This window comes from Pocillopora verrucosa, chromosome 13 (assembly GCF_036669915.1).
Source record: "Pocillopora verrucosa isolate sample1 chromosome 13, ASM3666991v2, whole genome shotgun sequence".
NCBI classification, from domain to species: Eukaryota; Metazoa; Cnidaria; class Anthozoa; order Scleractinia; family Pocilloporidae; genus Pocillopora; species Pocillopora verrucosa.
Genome location: NC_089324.1, coordinates 9,710,292 through 9,734,041, shown reverse-complemented (window position 1 = coordinate 9,734,041; position 23,750 = coordinate 9,710,292). Strand labels below are relative to the sequence as shown.

Below are 23,750 nucleotides of genomic sequence, written 5' to 3'. Positions count from 1 at the left end.
CGTTTACTTTTAACTTATTTTCCTGAAGATCTTGCCTTACTCTTAAGGCAGCAAAGTGTGTCTCTGATACGTAAGTAATTTAGTGTTAACAACTGAGTTGAAAACGCTCTGACGAGGGGCTAACGCTCGAAACGGTGGCCAATTTACGTTTTCAACTCAGTTGTTAACACTAAATTACCTACTATGCTCTCTCACCGACGCAGCACCACAGTTTCTTTAGAAACCTACCCGCTTTATCCATGTGTCTATAATACCCCCTATCGTGAGCCACTCCTGTTACACCGACACTGCATGGGGTAAACGGTCAGCCACCTCCAGCAGAATCCTTCAACGGTTACAAAATCGTGCTGCCCACTCTAAAACACTTTTGGTGTTTTAGAGTGGGCTTTATTAGAAATGAAACAGAAAAGACACAGGTTTTTTTAAACCCCAGTAATTATGAAACTACTTACTTTATTAGAAACTACAATGTACGTAGCTATGCCACTCGCAGAAGAACCAAAAGAAGATTTGCATCTGCTCAAACCGAAGCTAAACCTTGGGAAACGAACTTTTAAATATTCGGGCTCAGCACATTTAGAACACGGAGTCACTTTCTTCCTTTGAATTTTTAATGAATATTCACGATTTTTAATATTTTGTACTTTTAAGTTGTTGCATCCTGTATTTTTAAATTACTATCTATTGTATTTTTCAATTATTATACTTTTTAGTTCAGGGCCCCTTGGATACCAGCCTTACGGCTGATTGGGCCACCCTGGTAAAATAAAGTTGACCTTACTTTACCTTACCTAAGCCACGAAGGGCGTCATAACTGAGCTTCGCCCAGACTGCTGCTAATTTCTTAATGAGATTCGATCATTCGAGGATTTCGTTTAGCGCACGAATTTTAAATAATCATGAAGCTTGACTTGTTAAGGTCTCCGTATCCCATGATAGCTTTTTATTCGCGAGTATAAACACAAAAATATATTTTAAGACAGGTAAATAATCTCTTGACTTTCACAGAATAGAGGCGCGAAAAAATGAACTTGTCGGGAAATCTTCGTCACTCGTCGTAGGTCCTTGCTTACCTTCGTAGAGCAATCTAGCGTTAACCAATCAGAATCCAAAACGGTTAAGCGCAGTATTCGAATTTTGTTGACCACTGTTTGATGAAGGGGCATTTGTAAACTTTGGATATTCTTTTAAAATGAAGCATTTATCGTCTATCGATTTCAAGGACAATGTGCGATTCATCGTGAGAAAGGATCTGAAGGACATAGGCATCAAAGTACCGAAGCAGAAAAACTGTAAAGTTCAAGTAAGTCTGTTTTACAGCCGAGTTTGAAATTTCCGTTTAGTTCTTCTTCTATATGGCTCAATCAGCTTTGGAAAAGTTTTTATTGATTCATTTATGTCATTGATACCTTTCCTCTTCAGCTAACGTTTACAAAGCTTAACTGTATGATATTCATTTTCCTTTAACCAGCCGGCTGACAAGCAGAATAGAAGCGGCGTATTCGGAGTGTGTCTGGAGAAAGTGACTTCTGTCAACGTTGGGAAGGATTTTTACTGCAGTGTTCCAAAGTAACCAGATGATATTTTTTCTGATCAGAACACTCAGGGGATAATATACACTTGTATTTTCAAACCAAAATTCATGGATATATGTATTTTTGATCAATAAATTCAGGATTTAACCATTAATTTACAAACCAAAAGGCTTATGATAAAACAAGAGAAAATATACTGTGTACATGTAAATAAAGCATTTAAATGTAGAAAATGTTATCCCCGCTTAAATTGATATGAGGCAATACTAGTCATGTCATAGTTAAAACAAACTATGCTTACGCACATTTTAGATTTTGCATTTATTGTATCTATAAATTATCAACGTTGTTACATCAGAATTTTTTCCCTCAGATTCGTGGTAGATTCTGCAAATTTTCTTCAGCACCATCTAGAGACAGAAGGACTCTTTAGAAAGTCTGGATCCATTCAACGACAAAAGCTGCTCAAGGTTAGTCTACTTGTGCATTGTTCCTATTAAAAAACTACATCACAGTTAAGGTGCTTATGATTTTTGTAAACTTTATGTATTTGGGGGATTTTTTTTTTTGGCGCTTGTATATTGACATTGATTTACTTGAAACAGCTAAAGGCAGAAAATGGGGAAGAATTTCAAAATGTCCAACCTCACGATGTTGCAAGTTTGGTGAAGCAATTCTTCAGGCAGTTACCAGAACCATTATTGACCAATCAGCTCCACGACTGCTTCATAAAGGCACAGCGAAAGGAGGATCATGGTGACCAAAAAAAGGCTATCTTGCTACTTTGTCTTTTGCTTCCCATTGCACATCTCAATACATTGCAGTTTACAATGAAGTTCTTGGCCAAAGTAGCAAAGTGTTCACATCACAGTAAGATGGGAACCTCAAACCTTGCCATTGTTCTTACTCCCAACCTAATACACAACACAAAGAAAGAAGGCAACAGTGCCTCAGAAAAGCAACTAAAAGAGCAGACAGCAGTCATCGATATTATTCTGAAAAATGCTGAAGAAATTGGTTTAGTTAGCGAATGTATCTATGAACGTGCAAAGATGATTGGAGATGAGTTTGTTGATGGCATGACATCATCAGGCGATGAGCTTGATGTTGACGATAACTGGAAACGAGGCAACAAAAGGCAGTCAAGGGCAAGAACTAGAACTGGTTCACTCTCAGGTATGCAGCTTAGCTATGCCTAGTTTTTGTGTACTGGAGAAAAAAAATTTTTATAGCAACCATAGTATGAAAGACCCTGGGAGATCTTTAGACCTATCCATCATTTTGGAAGGTTTACCAATACACTGTACCATTTTTCTTTTTTTGTCTCCATATCTTTTAATGGTTCAATTTTTATAATTATACGTAGGCTTTGTTTCTGGTCTGGGCCAAAGTCTTAGCAAGTTCAAGAATTCGTCATCTGCTAAAACACCAGTGCATACACACAGGCGTTCAAGGAGCATGAAAGCAGAACTAATGAGAAACAAGGTGAAATATAACCTTGAGGAAAATGTTTTGGATAAGAAATCAGGTAACCTGATGTTATTTGTTTGACTTACCTACCTACTGACTGAGCTCTATACTGGGTACAAAGGCTGTTAAATAATTGAGTTCATACACAAACCAGCTTGTATAAAGAAAAGCAGACCCACTAAAACTGTCTCTACATTTATTTAAATCTTCAGAGGTAATGCCATACTATAGACATAAAGAATAATACACAGGTGTGCAAAGTTATGGAATATCTCTTGAAGTGTTCAACTTGACACCACAAGAGTGATGCAGCAAACAAGTGAGATGTCAAGTTGAACACAAAATCACTAAACTCCTTTACTATTTCTTTTCATTATGGAAAGTCCAAAGCTGCAACTTAAAACTGTTTATTGTCTGCTTGTCAGTAAATTAAGGTGTACTTAAAATGTAAAATTATGTGTATTATCTAGTGTTCTTATAATTAATTCACAAATTTTATGAAGTGTGAGGTGATGCCCTAAACCATCAGCATACTGTAGGATGTTTTTCTTTTTTGATCCATAGATGATCTGGAGTTAGAGAATTTTGTGGCTCACACCAACCAAAGGATGAGCCTGAGGCTTTATAACAAGCGACGGCCAGCAGATCAAAATATCTGTTCTGCTTCACCTGCAGTCAAGAGGTCATTACTTCATGTTCACAATCCACCTACATGTTTGATTTTTTTGTTAATCTAATAGGTTAAACCTACTGACATTGCATTGTTTGGGATTTTAATGATAGTCAATTTTTTTTAAACTGTGGGTAGTGATTGACTTGTTGCAGTTAATTTTTTAGTAGCTGACTTTAAAAACTGGTTTACAAACTTTATTAGGCACTATTAGAAAAATAAAATGCAGTAAACCAATAAACAATAAACACTCAGTCATTAAACAGCAGTGGTATTGTAGGGTTGTGGAATTTGATATGTATTTCATGACCACAGGGTGTTGCAATTCACATGATGACATTTTTGCACTTTTTCATTTTCTTTCTATTCCCTTCAATAACATGCACACTCTCAGGTGCAGACTTTGCAATCTGCTTTTCATGTTGCTAACAACTATTAAAATGTAGTGTAATTCTCATAACAGACTTCTAGAAGCAGAGAGAAATGCATCTTTTTGAAAACCTTTCAAATGATGCACCTTTTTTCCCAAAAGATCAGTAACATGAATGATAGCAGTGTCAATAGAATTGTCTATGAACCATCTCCAACTTCTAACTTTGTGAGTTGTTGGAAGATGCACTTGATGACTCGCAGTTAGCTTTTCAATTGATCTGTGTTTTGGATGCAGACGAATGATGAATGATGTGAGCAATATTCAGGGAATCAGCAACCCACGTCTTGTATCAGCCTCCACCCAGATGTTCACCACACCTATTAAACCACTCCAGGCTTCTTTAAAGCCTCTTAGTGACATGGGTAGGAGTTTTGTCCAGAATATTGTTAGAATGTTAGTGGTACTTAAAGCACCATGATATTCATTATTTCTCCTTTAAAATGACCTGTATGCAACAACAATTATTGAGAATGAGCTGAAACTTTCTAGTATACACTTTATCTGTCAATTAACCAGTAATAGGGAAATAAGTTGACCCACTGTTCTTTGGAGATTTCTGAGAGGCCAACCATGAAAAAAGCAGTAGCAAGCAAAGATTAAAATTTACATCAGATCAAGACAGGTTTTGAGCTGTTTAGCAAAATATAGGTGGACAGCACTTCAAAAACAAGAAGCTAGTGACAAGTACATGAAGCAACACATTTAGTAAAATCAGTCAAATCATGAAAGCCGACTGCAGTAACTTAACCCATTACTGTCAGCTCAGGCACTTATAGAGCAAAGTGTCCTGCATAGCACAGAACATGACACTTAAAATCCTAATGATAAGGTTATTGTAACACTTTTAGTAAAGCTAAAGTAGAAGTTTTTTTTTTCTCCAGTAAAACCTGGTCACAGTAGGATATTGCCATCAAATGAGACAGAGCATGTGAAAGTTGTTGATGCTATGTCCTATGTGCCCTCTCCAAATGATAAGTATCTTGGAACTCATTGCCTTGCATCACCTGGTATAAGTATGGGTTCAACTGACATGTCAACAAGGCATGGTGAAGTGTTTGAATCCTCTACAGCTGCAGCTGACAAGTACAAACAGTTTGCATCACCACGTAGAAGGGTCAGAAGACGGTAAGACTTTACTCTGTCAATTGTTTTCCTTGTACGTATCATTATGAATTTTAAATACACTACCAGTTATTGGCCTTTCATAATTAAGTAACAACCATCAGAATCTCCCAGCAACTTGGGTCATTCATACAAGCTATTGTGCTAGGGAAAGAAAGTATTAATATAGTTTACATACCACACTGTAGAGAAGACAAATTTATCTCCCGAAACATTATTAGAAACAATTTGAATATCCAACAATGGAAAAGAAGTTCATGTTATTTCTAAGTTGCATGACCCATATTGTAAGAAACTATCATGATGAATAAAGTTCTGATGTTGTTGTTTGCTTACATGTTGTTTCTCAATAAATTTATCTAGTTAGCATAATAACAAAGTAATTTGCATATGAAATGCAGCAAGGTTTGTATTATAAGAAGGTCAACCTTAGCCTCACTCTTGTTCAAAGGCTTGGCAACGAAGTGCACAAATGTAAAATGGACTATTGTACTCAAAATTAAAGAAAAATAAACTAGTGTGGGCTACCTTGATATAATTCATATGTTATCAAGGCTGCCCATTTCCAATAATATTATTAATTCTCTCTTAACAATTTTTAAGGCATTCATCAGGTGCAACAACTTGCTTCTCATCCTCTCCAAGGAACAGATATCAAGCAAGCTCTAAGAATTCTGTGAGTTACTCATAAAGGTATTAATTACAGAAGTTATGGGGATGGTTTTTTCCATATGATTGTGGTGGACCAAGCCAGCTCATTTTCTAAGAATTTCCATCTCTCTCCCCATTTTTAAGTGATCCTGTCAGCACAAGGGGTGGCCAGATTACTGACTGACTGATACCATGGTTAAGCAGAATTTTTTTTTTACCCTTCAGCTCAGTCATTGGAAGACTGTGAGTTTCCAATCTTGGTAATCAATCTTAAGTTTGCCAAACCATGCGCAACAATTTTAGCTTCCATTGATGGTTAGGGGTATTTTAAATTTATTACAATTACATGTAATGTTATCAGTATTAGTGACATATTCTTTAGGCTTTATCAATGTTATTGTCATTGAATTACTAAAATTTTTGCTAGGTAGCAAAAGAGTTAGCACACGGCAAGCATTCTTTACTCAGCCCTACCTCATTGCCAACAGATGGAATGGATATCAGTCACATTTCAGTTGCTGCTACTGTGGAGCCAGTCAAAGAAAACACTCCTAAGACTCGTGTTCTTTACTCAGGAACAGCTTTGCTTAAAGAAAATACTAATCTAACACCCTGTAAATTCCACCGTGGAACCCCTCCCATGCCAGTCAATAATAGTGAGCTTCGAGAAGTGCTGTCTCAAAGGATTTAAAAGATGAGTGTCAAATAATCTTGTTTAAACTATGAGTGTCAAATAATCTCATAAACCCATGACTTATATTGTTGTACTTAATGAATTCAAAATTTTGTCCACAAAAAAATCCATTTACCTGCAATATTTGAATAGTCTTTGAGAGGGTTTCATTTGAAAAAGTGAAGTTTATGACTACAACCAGTGAAGAACATCCTGAAGATTTGTTGAACATTACTCTGCCTGTACATGTTTGATCACAGGTTTCTATTACTCTTATTCTCATCTCAGAGGCAGGGAATGTGAAGAGCAATGAAAGGTGTTCTTCATTTCATTGAAAAACAGGGACCAGGAAAAAATATGATCCCTTCACAAGAAATAAAACCTCAGACCTGAGATGAGGTGTTTGATTCCTAATTAGTGACTCACTTTTTTTCTCTGTCCCATGTCAATAACAAAATTAATTATATCTTTCTTTATTACACAACTGATCTCAAAATTTACCATTTTCCTCGTTCTAGTTACTCACAAAAACAATTAAAGTCATTGAAACATACAGCGGAGTTTTGATTAAGGGTAGAAATCACAAATCAAATGCAAGTAAGGATTAAATCTTGTGGAAGTGCTGCTTCTACTGAAAGATGAGGTAATTTCTTGATTGGTTTGATTGGAGTATCTCTTTCACTCCAACAAACCAGAGATTAAGCCATGGCCACAGGGCTGTAAGAGATGATAAATATCACAAATAATTGGTTGTGGAAGTTCATATCAAGTAGTTATCCAGATAATAACTGTAAAATTGTATAATTAGTAATTGTCAAATTGTTTAAAGTACATTTTTTTAAAATTAATGTCAGTAGATTTAAATGTATATCAGAACTTCAAATGTTCAATTTTCTTAATAAAGAAGTCATCACTTATTGTGCACTTGCTGCTCCAACATTCATGGGATTGAGGCTTTGATAACAAACATTCTGCTGTATGTAAAATAAACTGTTTAAAGATCAATATATTGAAGGCCTCCAGTTCTTTTGCCGTAGTCTGCACTTGGTCAATCTACATTATGAACTCAGTTGATAAAACAAAATTATCTTGGGATACCCCCCTCCCTCTACTGATGCAGCACCAGTTTCTCTACAAACTTAACTCCTCCCTCTTCAACTTAATTAACCCTCTCCAGCCCAAGAGTGCTATATGGCACAGAATGCCATTACATGCTTAACAATTAATCATTTGTTCTGAAATTTTCACAACCAAAAGGAAAGATCTGCACATCAAAGGCATAAAACTATGGCCCCTCAATTATAAGAATTGATTTACCACACCTACAACTTTTGGAACTTTCTGTCTTTGTACTGTAGTTCAGGTGATATCTCACCACAATCAATGCTCTGAGAGCAGCACTTTAGGCTATAATTTAGTGGTATACCCCATAAGTACAAGGCAAACTAAAAATTTCAACTTTTTTTTAATTTTCACTTTGGAAACTTCTCAGTCTCTTCAGTTACCTCCTCCACACCTGTTGGTGTCCTTTGTAACACACCCCTAAAAATACATATAAAATTATATAATATACATGGTCTAGTGGTTCATCATTCTCATTTTAGAAAAAATTGACATTTCCCTCAGGCAGGAAGTACCAGAAAAGTGAGTTAGTCTGAACATTGAACTGCTTACTGAAAATACATCAGAGACCAATTAAAGATACTGAACATCTGAAGCCTAATAGAAAAGCCTCTTACATGTAAAAACTTTTAAAACAAAGACAAAAGTGATTAAAAAACAAAACAAAAAGGTTTTGTAATTCCAAAATAATGGCAAACCTTTCTTAATTTTGTCAGAGAGCCCAGAAAACCAGCCCCCCCCCCAAAAAAAAAGAAAAAAAAACAACCAAACAAATGCTATAAAAAATGAAATTACACAATCTCTAACCATATTTCTCTAGACAAAAAGAAATTCTTATATTTTAAAAAATTATTTTAACCAACAATCCTAAGCATTAGCATCATCAACAAGTCTTGCCACTTAACTAGACACTGTGCCAAAAATAAAGGAATTATGGCAACTCTAACATTCTGCTGCAACTCTTCAATTTCCCTTCAAATCCTTTACTTTCTTTGATTTATTCATCCATTTTGAAATCACTGATCATTGCAATCTGATTGGCTCTCAGATGAGTAATTTACCTTTAAATTGTACCTCTTTTGCTCTAAATCTCATCTTCTCCCTCAGCAATAAATAAGGAACATTGAATCAAAATGAACAGTCAGACTTCAAGGCTTGTTTTAAGTAATCAATCTTATTGCGGGAAAATGATGAGTATGCTTTCAAATTGAACTCCACTCAGTTTAGTTTACCATAACTTATTAAAACTGCATGGGACAGATACCTTAAATCAAGTGGACACTGGCCAGAGTCCCACTAGTTTTCACTTCACAGAGGTTTCCCTGTACAAATACAGTAGACTGTTCAACTGTCAACACAGTTGATTTTGCAAACAAGGGACAGCAACAAGAGAAAGCTATACTTGAATACACATTCACAAAGCCATTTTTATTTTCTTTTTTCTGCATTTATTGTGCTTTCTTCTAAGGACATTTACAAGGTGTAATGGTGTTTGGTCTGTTACATGTCATCACATAGTAAAATTAGAACTCTGATTTTCTGAAAAAATGACCAGCTACAAATTTTTAATAATTTTCTTGTGCATTATACAGAAAGTGAAGTCTTTAATTTACAAATACTATTCTAACTGCTGGAGCATCTGAAGTTGCTTTAGAACTTTGCTTTGACTGGTCTCTCTGATCTCCCCAGCTAAAAACATCTCGTCAACAACAGAATATACCTGATACCAAGATTGAAACAATATAACCAGATTAGCAACCCAGGAGAAAAATGGCATTTTTTACGCTTAGTCTTTGAAGATTTCCATCAATATAACAGGACTGTCTTATTAAGCATGATATCATAGTCTTAATTGCCCATGCCCAACCACATGATTACAAGCCTTGTATAAAAACACATTTTTCAAGGTATTCCCAGCAGCTGGTACATTGGGCTATTGGGAGAGTGAAATGGGCATATGGGCTCTTGCCCCCTTGAAAGGTTGTGACTAATTTTAAAATATCTTATGCTTCAAGAAAGCATTCTATCTGGGTTTCACTTTAATCGATGAAACTCTACACCTGTCCATTTCAGGCAAAGAGCAATTTGTGCATTCTGCTTATAAAAGTGTTTACATCTTTATTCTGTCGAAATAATGCAGTTTCTCTATACATGAGTAAATGAAAAAAACAAATAATTACATGCAAACACTTTGGCCATAAAGAGTTCTACAGTTCTACAATATTTTCAGCAAGATATTAAAGCATTTTTCCAATCAGGTTTACCTTGTAGAAGTTAAACACCAAGTCCAGTTCACAAACATTATGGAAGAATTCATTTAAGACCTGCAAAATGATGAACAATGTCATGTTTGTGGTTTATGGTTATCACATGTAGAACTTACTTAAGGACACTGTGTGTGTCCTTAAAGATCCTATTGTTGCAGCAATCAGAATAGTATCATGTATATTGAAAGTTACAAGAGAATTTTAAGCACACCCCCATAAGCCCAATGACAAGCACATCACTTTAACATCTGCCACTAAGTGACAGTTGCTGAACTTGACCATAAGGTTGGGGAGAGACACAAACAAGACGAAAAAGTGGCAACCCTCCAAATAGACTTTTTCTAAATATAATTGTAGCACTACCTTCACTATTATACCACCCAACTAATTAAGGAGTTTTGATTTTCAAGTTTTGCTTATAAACCAGAAACTGTTGAACATTACAGTGGTAGTACAGACTGAGGCAGCATGGCCAAGTAGTTAGGACAATAGGTTTTTAATCTGGCTGCCCTGAGTTCAACTCCTTGGCTGTGCTTGGTATATAGCCAACTGGTCTACTTCCAGCCAGTTGGGAGTTTTAAACTCTATATTTATTCTTTCATTTATTTATTCATTCATTCGTTCATTCATATTAGCCTTGAAAAGGCCTATTGGGGAAGAGGTCAGTTAAGTGGACATACATATATACATACACACAAACAAAACAAGGAGAAATTACTTTTATCTTACCTCAACAAAATTATGAATGGCCTCTAAATAATACAAGTTGTTATCATGCACATCCACACAGAAACAGAAGTAAAGCCCAGCATAACGACGATATACAATTTTGAAGTTACGAAACTACAAGAAAAAAAATTGATATTGTGTTGCAGTTATATATCTTAGCTTGATTATCTTAGGCTTCAACGGACACTGATACTGGAAATTTAGTAATTCTAGAGACAATTTTCCACAAATTCCACTGGGGGTCTTATTTAAGCTATTTTAATCAATCAGTAACATCAAAGAATGTGTATCATGACTACTTCATAAATGATGCGAGCATTATGATGACATGTGAGAATGAGCTCCGAATTTTTCTTGATATTTTCTGGCAATCACTCAGTTCAGTGTTCAGTCCCAAACACCAACAAGCAAATGACTGTTCAGCCTTTGACTGTTTCAATGAGCACTCAAATATTCAATTTTTCTTGATTACTTAAATTTCTTCGAATATTTGTTGAAAGTGAAATGAATTAAATCCGTAGATGAGCTAAACAACGGGTAATTTGCACGAGCAGCGAGGATTTTTTAACTCAGATCAGCGTTTTCAGTCTACAGCCCACAGGTGTAAGACTCGCACTCCAGAGTTAGTAACTTGTTCCTCGATCAAACAGCGTGGAAGTCATCATAAGACACTGACAAACAAATAGGCACACTTCTCATAACGAGCAGCAAAGGGAAAAGTCCTCAGGTTCTCATAGCGTACCTCTACAAAGTTCGTGTGCTTTGCATCTCTCACAGTCACCAATGCGTGAACTTCTTCAATAAGTTTCTGTTTTTCATCATCGTCAAAGTTCATGTACCATTTCGCCAGCCTTGTTTTACCTGCCCTGTTTTGGATAAGAATAAACCGAATCTGCAAAACAAAACAATAAAATACTTTCGAGCTCAACTTTTACGCAAGTATAAATGTATGAGGTTTACTAACCATGGTCAAGTGGTAACCCTGGCAAAGATGGCTGCCAAGCAGAACTGACTTACCGCAAGGTGTTATGGGTTGGTCAGAGAGTCTATTCACCCTCACCTCTTCCCGAGATAGGTCTAAACCACGTTCAATTACGGCCACAGGGCGGCATTTATTTCAGAGACATATACTCGAGTCTTTGTCATCAACTATGGTAAAAAATTTGTTGCAAAACTTTTTGTGAAATACAAAGATTACTGAGTTATGCTGCGCTTGTCGTTTTCCTTTCTCAAGATCAAAAGAAACCCTGCTTTCTTCGTCTTCTTATGATGGATGCGACGTTCATTGGCAGATTGCATCCATCTCTGGCGTTTTTTCAAGAGCGGCGTCAAATCGAGCGACTATCTACAGAATTCCGCTCTAGCCACCTCTAGTTTTTACACACAAATACAGCGGGTTTGCTGGAGGTTTGGCGTGGTTTCGACATGGTTGTTCCCAGTAGTTACTGCCTAATCTTCTTGCGGTTTTGTCACTCCCTTTATGCCGCTAAACATAACGCCTGAGTTACATCGCCACCGATGGCAATTTGACTCTCAGTAGTGGCGAGTTTGGTGGTGGCGATTTTGATGGTGGTAAATTGGCCGGAAACCGACTTTGGGCGAGATGACTTTCGAGCGACTTGACCAGTTACTGTCCTTATAATCGAAAGCATCGCACACGTAACTGACCGTTGTAACTTGCAGAGATCAACTTCTATGTATAATTTACTAACGATAATTTACTATACATGACGTTTCTGTGACGAAATCTTTCCCGATGAAGGCCAAATCCGTTACAACAAAATATGCACCATTCATTTACTTTTAAACCCTGATTAATCCTGTTAAGAGATGTAAGACTCGAAATCCGTTATCATTCTGAAATCTTTTACGGCTTTAACCAGTACCCACAGCCAATCAATAACAAAGAAAAAACTATCAATAGCTTATTTACACTCACACGAAAGATCAAACGTGTCTTGAAGCTGTTTTTTTTTTAACAGGGCCTAAAGTTTTCCTTCGTAGAAGCTGCTTAAACCGATTTTTGTCGACCTCAAGTGTAACATAAGAAATAAAAGTTGGCGATTATTTGAATCCTTCGAAAAATCCAGTTTTTTCACTTCTGTTTCTGATTTTCATTCAGTTAAACCCGGTTTTACTAAACATGTTTTGCTGGTGTGACAGGGGTATTGGTCATTCATGTTAAGTACAAACAGGCACCGTAAGGCATTGGGTAACACTTTCAAACTAGTGAAGAATGAGATTTCGCACGTAACCTTGTGTGTTAAACCAGGAGAATTTTTCCATACCATTTTGAACGTTTTTCCGACTCAAGTTGGAGTCAACTCATATGAACTTAGCAGAAAAGTGGTTGTCAATGATTTGTCTCAAAATTGAAAAGATTTCCTTTACGGTTGGATACAGTTTTTACCAATTTAAACACATTTTACCTGAAATCCAGATGTTTTTACAAAGATCTCATTCAGATAAGATCTCCGGGTTTACAGTTAGTTCGCCACCACACAAACTCGCCATCACTGGGAGTTAACTCGCCACTGGCGGCGATTTGACTCAAACGTTATGTGTAGCCAGTCGTATGATGTTTTTGCATTGCAAAAAGGGAAAGCGACTCAAAAAATTATGTGTGGCCTCTCAATTGTAGCATGTTAACCGTTAAATGCGACATGAAATATCCATCACATTGTACAGCCTCTAAGCGCGGATGCACCTCAAAGCCGCATGTGATTCAAAGATATTTAAAGACGATTTTCCAAAATTTCCGTTGAGTAGTGATGATTTGAAAGAGTTGTGTTTTTAACGATCTCAGAATAAAAACCATGCCCCTTTATTACCCAAGACGGATCCAAATCTACGGATAAATTAATTATTTAACGAATGCGGCAATCAGAGGAAACATTGCTAACATGCTATTTACTATTCTAGTACACTGTGTTCGTTTCACATCTTTAAAACCAAAATTTAGTTAACCTTTGAGATCTAACCTTTTATAAGATATGCGTTTTATTAGATTTAACGGTTAACGTGCATAATTGAGAGGCTACACATAACTTCTGGGTCCTTTCCCCTTTTCGCAATATACTACTACATCTTAGCCTTCATTTAATTAATGCAAGGTTCATACGAGAAGCTACACAAAAAGTTTAAGTCAAATCGCCACCGGTGGCGATTTGATTCTAAGTGGTGGCGAGTTTTTTTGTGGTGGCGAATAGACCGAATACCAATCTCCATATCTTTTTAATTCAGTTCCTTTAAGACTTGTTTTAGGTCTTCATTATTACCTTGCAACTTTCCCATCTTAAAAAAAAATCGAACCTTGTTGCGTAAGAGCGACTTATTATTCATAGCTGGACTCAGTATATGCATGTTAACTGATGATTTATGAAACTTGTAAAATCTTATCAATCAACCAATCACACACAAATAAAAACCAAGCAATGTTGGGTCACCAATGATTGGCTAGGTGTATTACATTATTTCAAATGGCCACTGATTGTGCTTTTTAGATGCTCAATGAAAAATCACTCCATGTTTACAGCATAACATTAAAAATCTGTACCCTACATTTACTGTGACATACTCATTAAGTGCTACGTTACGTATCCTGAAATAAGACATGAAAAAAAAACCAGTAAAGAATAGAAGTTTTCTACAGGCCTGAATACCACAGTTGCATTTTTTTCAAACACGTCACTGTACATTATTTCTGTTGAGTGATCACAGTCAAATATATTCCCGACAACTGGATTGGTCATAAAACCTGCTACACATTGCATCGGAGAGCGAGTTAATAAGGGGCTTACTTTGTAATCCTTAAGTTATTTTACTAATACTGTTGCTGCCCACAGTATCTTAACGGTTATAACATTACTTGATTAACATGACAACAGACTGCAGTTAACATTTAGAATCCAGAAAGCTTACTAACATTACAACTGAAATCTGCAGCTTTATATTGCTGCAATATAAACTTCTTGTACATCTAGTCTATTAGCCTGAAGAAAGTACTGAAAAGCTTAACACTCTCAAAAATTTAAAATTGACTCCTCAGTTCCTCTTCTTCTTTGAATCCTGTAAAATGGGAACATGGGACCATCAATTACGGTTGAAGTATACTCAATTACCTCAAAACTAAACTCTTACAGTTTTAAAAGGGTCCCATGGTAACCCTCAAGAAAGAGGTTGATAAAGCGTGTCAGCTTTCCAAACTTGTCATCATGAGATAGTTATCAGAATGGTGTTTCACAAAAGATACATTAAAGGGTAGCCTACCTAAAAAAAAAAGTGTTCCTTTCCCTCAAAATAGAGGAAAAAAATCAGAGGCATGGGTTTGAGAAAAGGTTGGAGTATCTACCTCACACCCCTAATCCATATGAAACTCTAGCAATAATATCCCAGCTATAAAGGGAAAAATCCACAAGGCTTCATAGGAATACTAAATCAACTATACATGACAGCAGTAATAAACATTTTCAGTGGCCAAGGTTATTGTCTAATATACACTACTGCTCAAGACTCAAGCATTTCCATCACATGCCATAAATAAACAAACCAGCTTACCTCCTTTTGAGCAAGGATTATCATGATCCTACGGAAGATTTCTATGAAGTCCAAAAACAAGTCAATGGAGTGCCTGGATAAAAGAACAAGTTGAATTCAAAAGTTGTCCATCAAATAAGTGAATTCTTTAAATTAGAAATAGGACCAGGAAATGCAGCATATTTGGAAGTGGAAATATGCTTACCACAAGAAGTCCTTGTCTCCTTGTTTGTGCTTATGCACAATTAGCTGAGTGTCATAGAGCACAAAGCCAAGGAACAACACCAAGCCACCATACAACTGAATCTGTGGTAAGACATGTCAAGATTATGTTACCACATTGTTTCTTAATGCCAAAAAGTCAGAAATCAAAATAGCTAAGCTCAGTGCCTAAGAGGAACAATTATCCAAAAAAATTTATATCATCTTGATAAATTTCTGTGACCAAAATTGCTGCCTGCTTTGCCTTCTCTTTACACATAGGTCATAATGAACACCTATTTTTTGAAAGCTTGAAATATGGGTTTCAAATGACCTTCCACCAAGTTGCCAAAAAACCATTTGCACTGTGATCTTGAAAAACCTCAACCAAGTCACCTAAATTTACAGTACACTCAATTAATCATTAAACAAACCTGGAAAAAAAAACGTGCTCCAAGAAACAGGTTGGCCAACGACAGGAAACAGAGCATGCTCAAGCAAGACATGAGAGTACCTACAGGAAAATAATCAATGCCTCGTACAAAAAGTTAATAAACATATGGTTTCCAAGATGAAGAGTAGACACTAGTCTTTTCACAAAAAGTAGTTATTTGCAGTAACTGTGGAGTAAAAAACTTAGTAACTGTTTTCAATTGACTTCAGTGACAGCCCTGAAGAGACACAACAAAAAAGTCTCACCTCCCAGATAGAGAAATTTTCGTTCCTCTGCCCACAGGGCACTCAAAGTGAAGCAGACAAAGATCAGTGTGGTGGCAAAGAAAGCAGTAGGGATAATGCTGAAAACGAAACAAAACAAAACAAATTGAACAAATGTTTGCTATGTACTTTGTGTCATGATTATTCCAATAATTATGTCAAAATCTCTAATATGCCAGGGACCATGAAGTTTTAAAACAAATTAATGTGTCTTTGGTCTAAAAATTATAATAAAATAATTTACCAATCAACCCATAGCAATTTAAATTAAAGTTTAACCTTGAGGAGTAAATAAATACCACAGGTTTGTAGTATTCAAGGTTGACTTTAGGGTTTTCAAAAATAAACTAAAAAGAGGGGAAAGAGGAAAGAAGGGATGGAAAAGTTAAGTACAAAGTGATTGTTCCTTCAGAAGAACAACATGAAAAAGTAAGATGGAAAACTAACCTTGCATCAATCTGTATCACATTGTCCATCAGAGGTCCAAGACCCAATCCTGAAACAAAAAGACAGACAGACATACTTGGCTAGTTACACTATCAAAATAAAACCATAGTTGATTACTCATTTTTAACTCGAGGATGAAGCAGGTCTATTTCAGAAAATATTTAAAGGTTCCTGAATGTAGTACAGTTGAATACCACGACAAACAGCAACATGTTCTGTTGTAACCTAAGATTACAAAAGGTTTGTTTTCTCCATAACCCTACAATTGCGCTCTAAGCTAGAAGTTTTGGGTTTAGATAAAGTCATCTTGTGAAAGGTCTATACTATTTGGTTTTTAAATTTTCTCATTCTTTAATTTTACCACAATCTTTACCTGTGCAAAATGCAAATCCCATCAGGATACCTGAAACAAAAATTAAGAAATTACAGCATGAAAGCATGATAAAACAATTTGCTGTAAAACCTTTCTAATATGGACACCTAAGGGACAATCAAGGTGTCTGAATAGGAAAGGTGTCATAGGGTTTATGAAGGTGGCCACAAGACAACACTGACACAACTCTATTGACTAGTTTAGAGGAACTGATCCAATTGTAAATTGGAGAACTAGTTTGACTGCTGAGAATAATACACGTCTAATAAACTAAAGAAAGTGTATTGTTTGAAACCTATACCATGAATTTTTATTTACAAGTGTTGCATAGCCATCTCCTCATATGAGTGTAACAACAGTGTAACACTGTAATAATGTGGCCAGTGTTTTTAAGGGAACTCTTGTTAGACCTTCCTCTTTGAATTCTCCATTGAACATGGTGTGGTTTTGAAAAACAAATCAGTTAAGGAACACTGAAAAATGACATAAGCACTGTCTCTCTTTGAAATCCTCAAGATAAACTAATCCCCTAACTAGAGGAAGTTTCTTCCTAGGTACCAAAATATATTGTTTGCTGTTTAGTAGTGAATATCAAATCACACCCCCATAGGACACAGTCATGGTAATATTCTCTAAACTTAACCATTCAATATCATTAATCAAGACATAACGACACAGCACACAGTGGTTACATCAGTTCTACAAAAACCACAATGGTTCCTCAAATTCCCTTAATGAAGTTAGTTAGATGTGTCATGTCTAAATTTTTCTCAAAATCTCTTTTGAAGTTAACTGAAAATCTTCACCCAAAAGAAAACAAAGGCTTGCAACCTTCTAGCCTTCTGAATTTTAAATTTGGGTACCACTACAGTACTTCTCATGTGCACTGCAACATTACATGAACTTAATGTAAATGGCATTCTCATACAATGCACTAGCATGACATGCACACTTTGTGTCATTACACGAACATACATGCATGTTCATGTGAATCAATCAACTAAACCACAAATAATGTATGTTCTAAAACAAAACAGCATATGAGACAGAGATTGGATTTGATTTCTTATGGCCATGGGCCATTAAAATTAAGCTGTACCACATGCTGCTTCTGGAATTCATTGCCTGGCAGATGACCAAATTCTGCCCGATTTTTTGTTTACTAAATGTCATATGCAGAACATGCAATAGTGGCCTGTTTTACATTACATGGACCATCTTTAAAAGGTCATCCCCAAAGTTACTGCCTGTGAAGGAAAAGCCTCCAGTCATTAAGCAAGGTTAGATTACTGTTGAAAAACATGTTGAAACCAATAATTTATGGATTTATCATTGTCTTTTATAATTCTCTAGTCGAAGATGAATTTAAACTTGTTGTGACCTCAAGAATTTTGCACTCTGCCATCTATATATTCATTCTTTACATCTTCATGTTGCAAATACAAACAAATGTTAACAGTAACAGAATGTCTGCTACAACTTAGATCTGTTTGTGAAACTATTTCCCTACCTTTGTGCATTTTGACTATTAAGTTTTCTAACATGTTGCATTAAACAAATCCACCTGTATTAATTAACCAAAAAACAGTTCTTGAAGTGAATATTGTTTGAATGATTACCTTTGCATTTTTGCATAGTAAGAATACACTTCAGAATCATTAGTTTGAGTGAAATACAAATTCCCACAGCAAACGCATCAATGTGAAAGAGTGCATACATTTGTATGTATTGAAATTGACAAAGAACAAACTAAAATACAAGCATCTGTTGACTTGCCTATAATTTTTCTACTGCCTGCATGTAATTAGATGCACTGAAAGTTTACATAATTCCCACACATTACATGCACCTGGGGGTGCTACAGTAAATGCAAGCCGTACTGTACATATCAAATGTTCTGACAAGTGTGCTGCTTTGCTTTACTGCACAACAATAATTAAAGTTTGCAAATGACTTTTTCTCACCCATTCTTTTATTCTGATTCTTTCCATCATATGGGGTCAAGCCCAATGCAATCAGAAGGCCAATGGAAGCAATGGCTGACAGAAATCCACCCTGATAAACAGGTAACAGAGTAAACAACTGTTCATAACTATGTACTGACAGAGTGGGAGGGAAGGATGGGAAAATATTATGTTTGAGGTCATAACGTACAGACCAAGCACAGTGAGGTCTGTGCTTCATGACCAGGAGCCAAACATTTTTTCTGGCCAGCCTAACCAGATTCGGTCTTAAGCATTTCTTCATATGACCACTTCTGAAATTATGTTTCAACCTAAATAAGATGCGGGACAACCACAAACAAAAAATGTTCTAATAATGAAAATTTTCCTTTGTTTCTTCCAGTCAGAACCAGAAACTTAAAATCCATTGAAAATGCAGCTGTTCATTCCACTTCTTCACTGTTTGTTCATTCCACACTGTTTTTTTAAGACCAGTTTATGTCCACATATCAGGCCTTTCACACATCAGCATTCACTGTGGTTTTCTATGGGATTGAGTGCGCAGGGCCATGTGGGTCATATTACAAAATTAGTAATTATTTGTAAAGAACAACCAACCCATCTAAGAGGATAAGTAATACGCCTCACCATTCCATGCTACAGAAACTGGGATACGCTTAGCAAGTTACAGATTTTATAGGGCTTGTAGAATGCTGGCATGGCTTTCTTTCCTTCTTAGTTCTTTACTTCAAGACATTGACGTGGAGTACCTTCAATACATCTGTAAACAGATGCACTCCACTTCCAACAGCTGCAATAAGCATGGATAGAGACAAGCAACCATACACCTTCTTCAAGTGCTGACGTGTAGGCTGGTCACTGCAAAGAATATAAAAAGTCCAACCATTTTCAAAACAGTTGCTGATACATAACAGGATAGTGTTCATTGTGATACTGCATGTGTCTCTGCCCCTTCATGCCATATTTAGTCACATTTTTTACCACTGTATAATCAGCCTGGTACTTTGACTGGCATTGGATGACACTCACAGAATAAAGCAGGTGATTAAAACAAGAAAAAATTCCTCTGTTTCCCTACACAAAATTAGATAATTTCCTATTTTTTATTTTTTGCTGACAAATGTATCTATCGGTTCTCATGATTCCACAGTGCAAGCCATGAAGATATTAAAATGGCTTAAGAATTTAAGAAGACTTAAAATGATTAAGTGTGATGATTGTTTGAATCAGAGGCTAGGCTAGCCTAGATGAGAGTGCAAATTTTAAAGGGTTTATATTGTGGTACAAATCAGGTTTTAGGTGTGCAGGAAAAGCCGAAGCCTCGTTTTTGTGATATTCCGCTCTTGCGATTATTATAATGATTTAACCACGGCTTCCCTAGATCACGGAAGACTTTCAGTTTGAGTTACAATTCAGGACTGCAATGAATATTATTAACTAGTTTTACTTAGGCTTACGCCACCTGTTCAACCCCTCATATCCATACACTGAAAAAACTCCGCAATCAATATTGTGTTTTCTGAAGGAGAACTTAGGTTCTTCATGACAGAATTTTTTTTCATACTTCAACACCCAATAATGCAAGTCAAACAGCAGATCTTCGACAAAGTCCCAATCAGACGATTTATCTCAACCTATTTGTACTTACAGCCTCGAAAAATCCTTCAAAGCGCCGATTGAAATCGGTTTTCTTCCAAACAAGCTATCCATATCTTGATTTTAGTTATTTTTTCTCCTTCTTCGCAAGGAATCGAAGACAAAGTTGATGTGAAAGCAATTTCAACACAAAAGATGTCGCCCTTCTACGTGCAACGGTATAATTGGATTTCGGAAATTGTACGTAGGCGATCGGATTGGTCGGAGCTCGCCGGAGGAAAATCGGGTAGGTGACGTCATAGACAAGAATAATTCAATTACCTATTACGTGATTCGTTTAATACAACCACTCAGAGGTTCGCAAAAGTCGTGACTATTCAATAAAATGCGAAGTTAACCGGTCCCTGTGGCAGAAAAACCAGAGCGGTCACATTAGAAGGGACCTCCACGAACAAAAACTGCACCTTTCAATCTTAAAGATTTCTTAAGATGAACGACTGGTTCTCTGGTATATTAAATTATTATATTATTATTATATTATATTCTTCCTTTTTTTAGAAGGGACCTCCACGAACAAAAACTGCACCTTTCAATCTTAAAGATTTCTTAAGATGAACGACTGGTTCTGGTATATTATCTATAATATGAATTTAAACTCTACAAATTGTAATTGGAGATTAGGAGATTATACATATGTAAAACGTACATATAAAAAGAAGCCGGAAAAGAAAAAAAAACAATGGAAGATAGACATTCAAGACGACCATTTAGGGCTCGTAGAAAGCTGTAGGGAAAATTAGTCACCAGACAAATGAAGGTGAGAATAGTATCTCTATCGATTCAAATCGAACTGTTTCACGATGGTGAGTTTTTGCCCCAACATTTATAACTTAATTAGCTCATTAGTAAACGTTTTGATTGCTCGTTGTTTGCGAAGGTCTTTACTCCAGGAGTGAGTTTCAAATTTCTTTTCTTAATGCTCAGTAGATACTGAAGTAGGTTATGAGACTCAAGCTTCCTTTGGTTCTTTTTTTCTTTTGTCTCAAAGCCTTTCATAAGGGGGCAGTACGATTCGTGAGTTTACGTTGGTTGTAAACTCTTTCATGCGTGCTTTCATCAACATCCTCATTATTTACAGGAGTTCGTGTAGTGTGATCGTCCGGGTGAGTGTAGTTCTGAAAAGAACTGTTGACTGACGTTTCGACTACCTGTGCGGTAGTCATCTTCAGAGTCAAGTGAAGAGTAGTTGTCAGTCAATGATGTTATGAAGTCTGGTCTGTTGAACGTGATTGGTCTGTTTAGCCGTGATGTGATTGGCTGGAAGACTCGTGTAGAGTTTGTTAACAGTCATTGGTCGGTTTCGATCCGTCTGTTGTTTGTTTGTCTGTTTGTCGGTTTGTTCACGTCGTTAATGAGTCGTTTGTAAGGTGCCGGTAGTTGTTGGCATCTGTTGAGAGGCGTCTGTTCTAAGTTAGTAAACCAGCTTTCCAGAGTCAGTCGTTGAAAATAGTTTGTACTGTAGGTTAAGCATTAAGCAGAGTCCCAGTCGATTCTGTGATTAGTTTGTCGGTGATGTTCAGAAATGTGATTGTTTACATCGCCATTTCTAGTTGCTTGTTTGTGTTCAGTTAGTCGCGTGTTAAGGTTTCTCCCAGTCTCACCAATGTAGGAGGCCTGGCAGTCGGAGCATTCGATCGTATAAATCGCTCCCTGTCTGCTGTTGGGTTCGTCTTTGTCTTTAACGTTGGTCAGCAAATGTCGTAAAGTAGTAATAGGCCTGTGAGCTATGCGAATGTTGTAAGGTTGTAGGATCCGCGATAGCCTCAGAAGTGCCTTTGATGTAGGGTATAGCAGCTGTAGTCGTGACAGATGTGGAGTCCCTGTTAGTTTCTGTAGTGTCGGTCGCCCTGTGAGTGTTTCGTCTAATGAAGTCAGTGTTGTAGTTGTTTTAGTCAAAAACACGGTCAAGGTACTTGTTTTCGTCAGATAAACTGTCCGGTGTGTTGCAAACAAGTTGCGCTCGTCTTGTCAATGTCTTGATAGTCGTAGCTTTGTGGGAAGTCGGGTTGTAGGATGATTCGTCAAGCAGTCTGTCGGTATGCGTCGGTTTTCTGTATATTGTTGTTCGTAGTTCTTTTTGTTTCGGCCTACCAAACAGTCGAGAAAAGGAAGCTTGCCGTCTTCTTCGATCTCCCTGGTAAACTGAATGTCGGTGTTTTGTCCGTTAAGGTGATTATGAAAAGCGGGATTTGGATTTGACATCGTGCCAGACGGGGAGCATTTTGGTTACAAACGGTACAACCTTGAAGAACTTTACGTTATATTTAATGGGGTTCGCACTAACCCCACTGAAAAAACATTGGGAGGTGATCCGAAATGTCGACCAAGCAACTGCTTGTTCCTGGTAGATTGAATAACCCAGTTTTCGGCCAATAAGCGAGAAAGTGTGATCTGTTGCTCTGGCTGCTTTTGTTATGACTGACATGAGGCCTAAATGAAATGGCACGTCTCAGTATCCAGTTAGACGAACTTATTGTCTGACCGCCATATTTCATTCAAATTGACTTTGACGTCATGTGTAGTGTCTCGATTATGGAACGTTAACCGTAAAAAGCAAGAAGAATGGTAAGTATCAATGTTACATGAAATTAGATAAAACATGTTGATATCCTGAAGATTATGACCAGTTTGCGTGCGCGAAACCATAGTGAAGTTTGCCGATATTGATAAAATCTTATGAAACTTACAAACTAAGATCTAGAAGTAAGTTGCGAAATTGGGTGCACTGCACTGCGCACACTGCACAACACGGTGCGAGCATATACGGCGATAGTTTGTAGAGAGGGGCTTGGCGTCCTTTCTTTGTATTACGCACAACGGACGCTGAAGTGACCTTTAACGCGAGTTTCGCTCTATGAACGTGATTCGAAACCAAATTTAATGAAGCTTACATCACATGAAAGCTTGCATCTTGTATTTCATTTCGTTTGGTTTTAATGATGCAAAGCTAAAATTGCGTAGAAACATGGTGAATCTCAGAGAGGAAGCCTTTAACCCTTTAAATCCCACTAGTGACCGAGACAGAATTTCTCCTTCTACTATTTGTATGATATCGAGCAGATAAGTAATGAGAATAAAGAAAAATATCAATTAGGGATTGCTGGTTGATCCAATTCCAAATTCTTCAAACTAACATCATATAAATTGTTCGATAGACAGTAAGGAGAATTACTGATGAAATCTT

The 23,750-nt window shown here is 36.7% G+C and overlaps 3 protein-coding genes across 5 annotated transcripts; 1 reads left to right on the top strand and 2 right to left on the bottom strand.

Annotated features, from left to right (window-relative positions):
* The first annotated feature begins 1,148 nt into the window (after positions 1 to 1,148).
* LOC131784164 (rho GTPase-activating protein 11A) lies at positions 1,149 to 7,531 on the top strand. 3 transcript variants are annotated; one of them, XM_059100962.2, is made up of 10 exons: positions 1,149 to 1,303; positions 1,472 to 1,569; positions 1,909 to 2,005; positions 2,141 to 2,711; positions 2,902 to 3,063; positions 3,570 to 3,687; positions 4,343 to 4,470; positions 4,990 to 5,233; positions 5,834 to 5,906; positions 6,309 to 7,531. In XM_059100962.2, the coding sequence occupies exons 1-10, from the start codon at positions 1,193 to 1,195 to the stop codon at positions 6,570 to 6,572; spliced, it is 1,866 nt and encodes a 621-aa protein (XP_058956945.2). In that variant the 5' UTR covers positions 1,149 to 1,192; the 3' UTR covers positions 6,573 to 7,531. The 3 variants fall into 3 exon arrangements, with proteins under 3 accessions (XP_058956945.2, XP_058956947.2, XP_058956946.2); XM_059100964.2 differs by having other exon boundaries at positions 6,313 to 6,459; XM_059100963.2 differs by having other exon boundaries at positions 5,834 to 5,923; positions 6,309 to 6,445.
* A 1,558-nt stretch (positions 7,532 to 9,089) lies between these two features.
* LOC131784162 (AP-2 complex subunit sigma) lies at positions 9,090 to 11,708 on the bottom strand. Its single transcript, XM_059100958.2, has 5 exons — positions 11,637 to 11,708; positions 11,415 to 11,564; positions 10,673 to 10,786; positions 9,941 to 10,000; positions 9,090 to 9,396 (listed from the first exon to the last, which is right to left on the bottom strand). Exons 1-5 carry the CDS (start codon positions 11,637 to 11,639, stop codon positions 9,295 to 9,297), a joined length of 429 nt encoding a protein of 142 aa, XP_058956941.1. The 5' UTR covers positions 11,640 to 11,708; the 3' UTR covers positions 9,090 to 9,294.
* A 2,401-nt stretch (positions 11,709 to 14,109) lies between these two features.
* LOC131784166 (bax inhibitor 1) lies at positions 14,110 to 20,733 on the bottom strand. The gene is made up of 10 exons (XM_059100967.2): positions 20,559 to 20,733; positions 19,660 to 19,768; positions 18,911 to 19,001; positions 16,947 to 16,976; positions 16,574 to 16,622; positions 16,109 to 16,206; positions 15,844 to 15,923; positions 15,414 to 15,514; positions 15,230 to 15,302; positions 14,110 to 14,740 (listed from the first exon to the last, which is right to left on the bottom strand). The coding sequence occupies exons 1-10, from the start codon at positions 20,618 to 20,620 to the stop codon at positions 14,717 to 14,719; spliced, it is 717 nt and encodes a 238-aa protein (XP_058956950.2). The 5' UTR covers positions 20,621 to 20,733; the 3' UTR covers positions 14,110 to 14,716.
* Positions 20,734 to 23,750: the final 3,017 nt, after the last annotated feature.

Coding starts and splice junctions, on each gene's coding strand:
- LOC131784164 (XM_059100962.2), top strand. CDS start 1,193: ATGAAGCATTTATCGTCTATCGATTTCAAGGACAATGTGCGATTCATC. Junction 1,304..1,471: donor AGAAAAACTGTAAAGTTCAA/GTAAGTCTGTTT, acceptor TCCTTTAACCAG/CCGGCTGACAAGCAGAATAG. Junction 4,471..4,989: donor AAAGCCTCTTAGTGACATGG/GTAGGAGTTTTG, acceptor TTTTTTCTCCAG/TAAAACCTGGTCACAGTAGG.
- LOC131784162 (XM_059100958.2), bottom strand. Junction 10,787..11,414: donor AGCACACGAACTTTGTAGAG/GTACGCTATGAG, acceptor TTTTTCTTGTAG/TTTCGTAACTTCAAAATTGT. Junction 10,001..10,672: donor CCATTCATAATTTTGTTGAG/GTAAGATAAAAG, acceptor ATCATTTTGCAG/GTCTTAAATGAATTCTTCCA.
- LOC131784166 (XM_059100967.2), bottom strand. CDS start 20,620: ATGGATAGCTTGTTTGGAAGAAAACCGATTTCAATCGGCGCTTTGAAG. Junction 16,623..16,946: donor GGGATTTGCATTTTGCACAG/GTAAAGATTGTG, acceptor TTTTTGTTTCAG/GATTGGGTCTTGGACCTCTG. Junction 15,515..15,843: donor GAGCACGTTTTTTTTTCCAG/GTTTGTTTAATG, acceptor GTCTTACCACAG/ATTCAGTTGTATGGTGGCTT.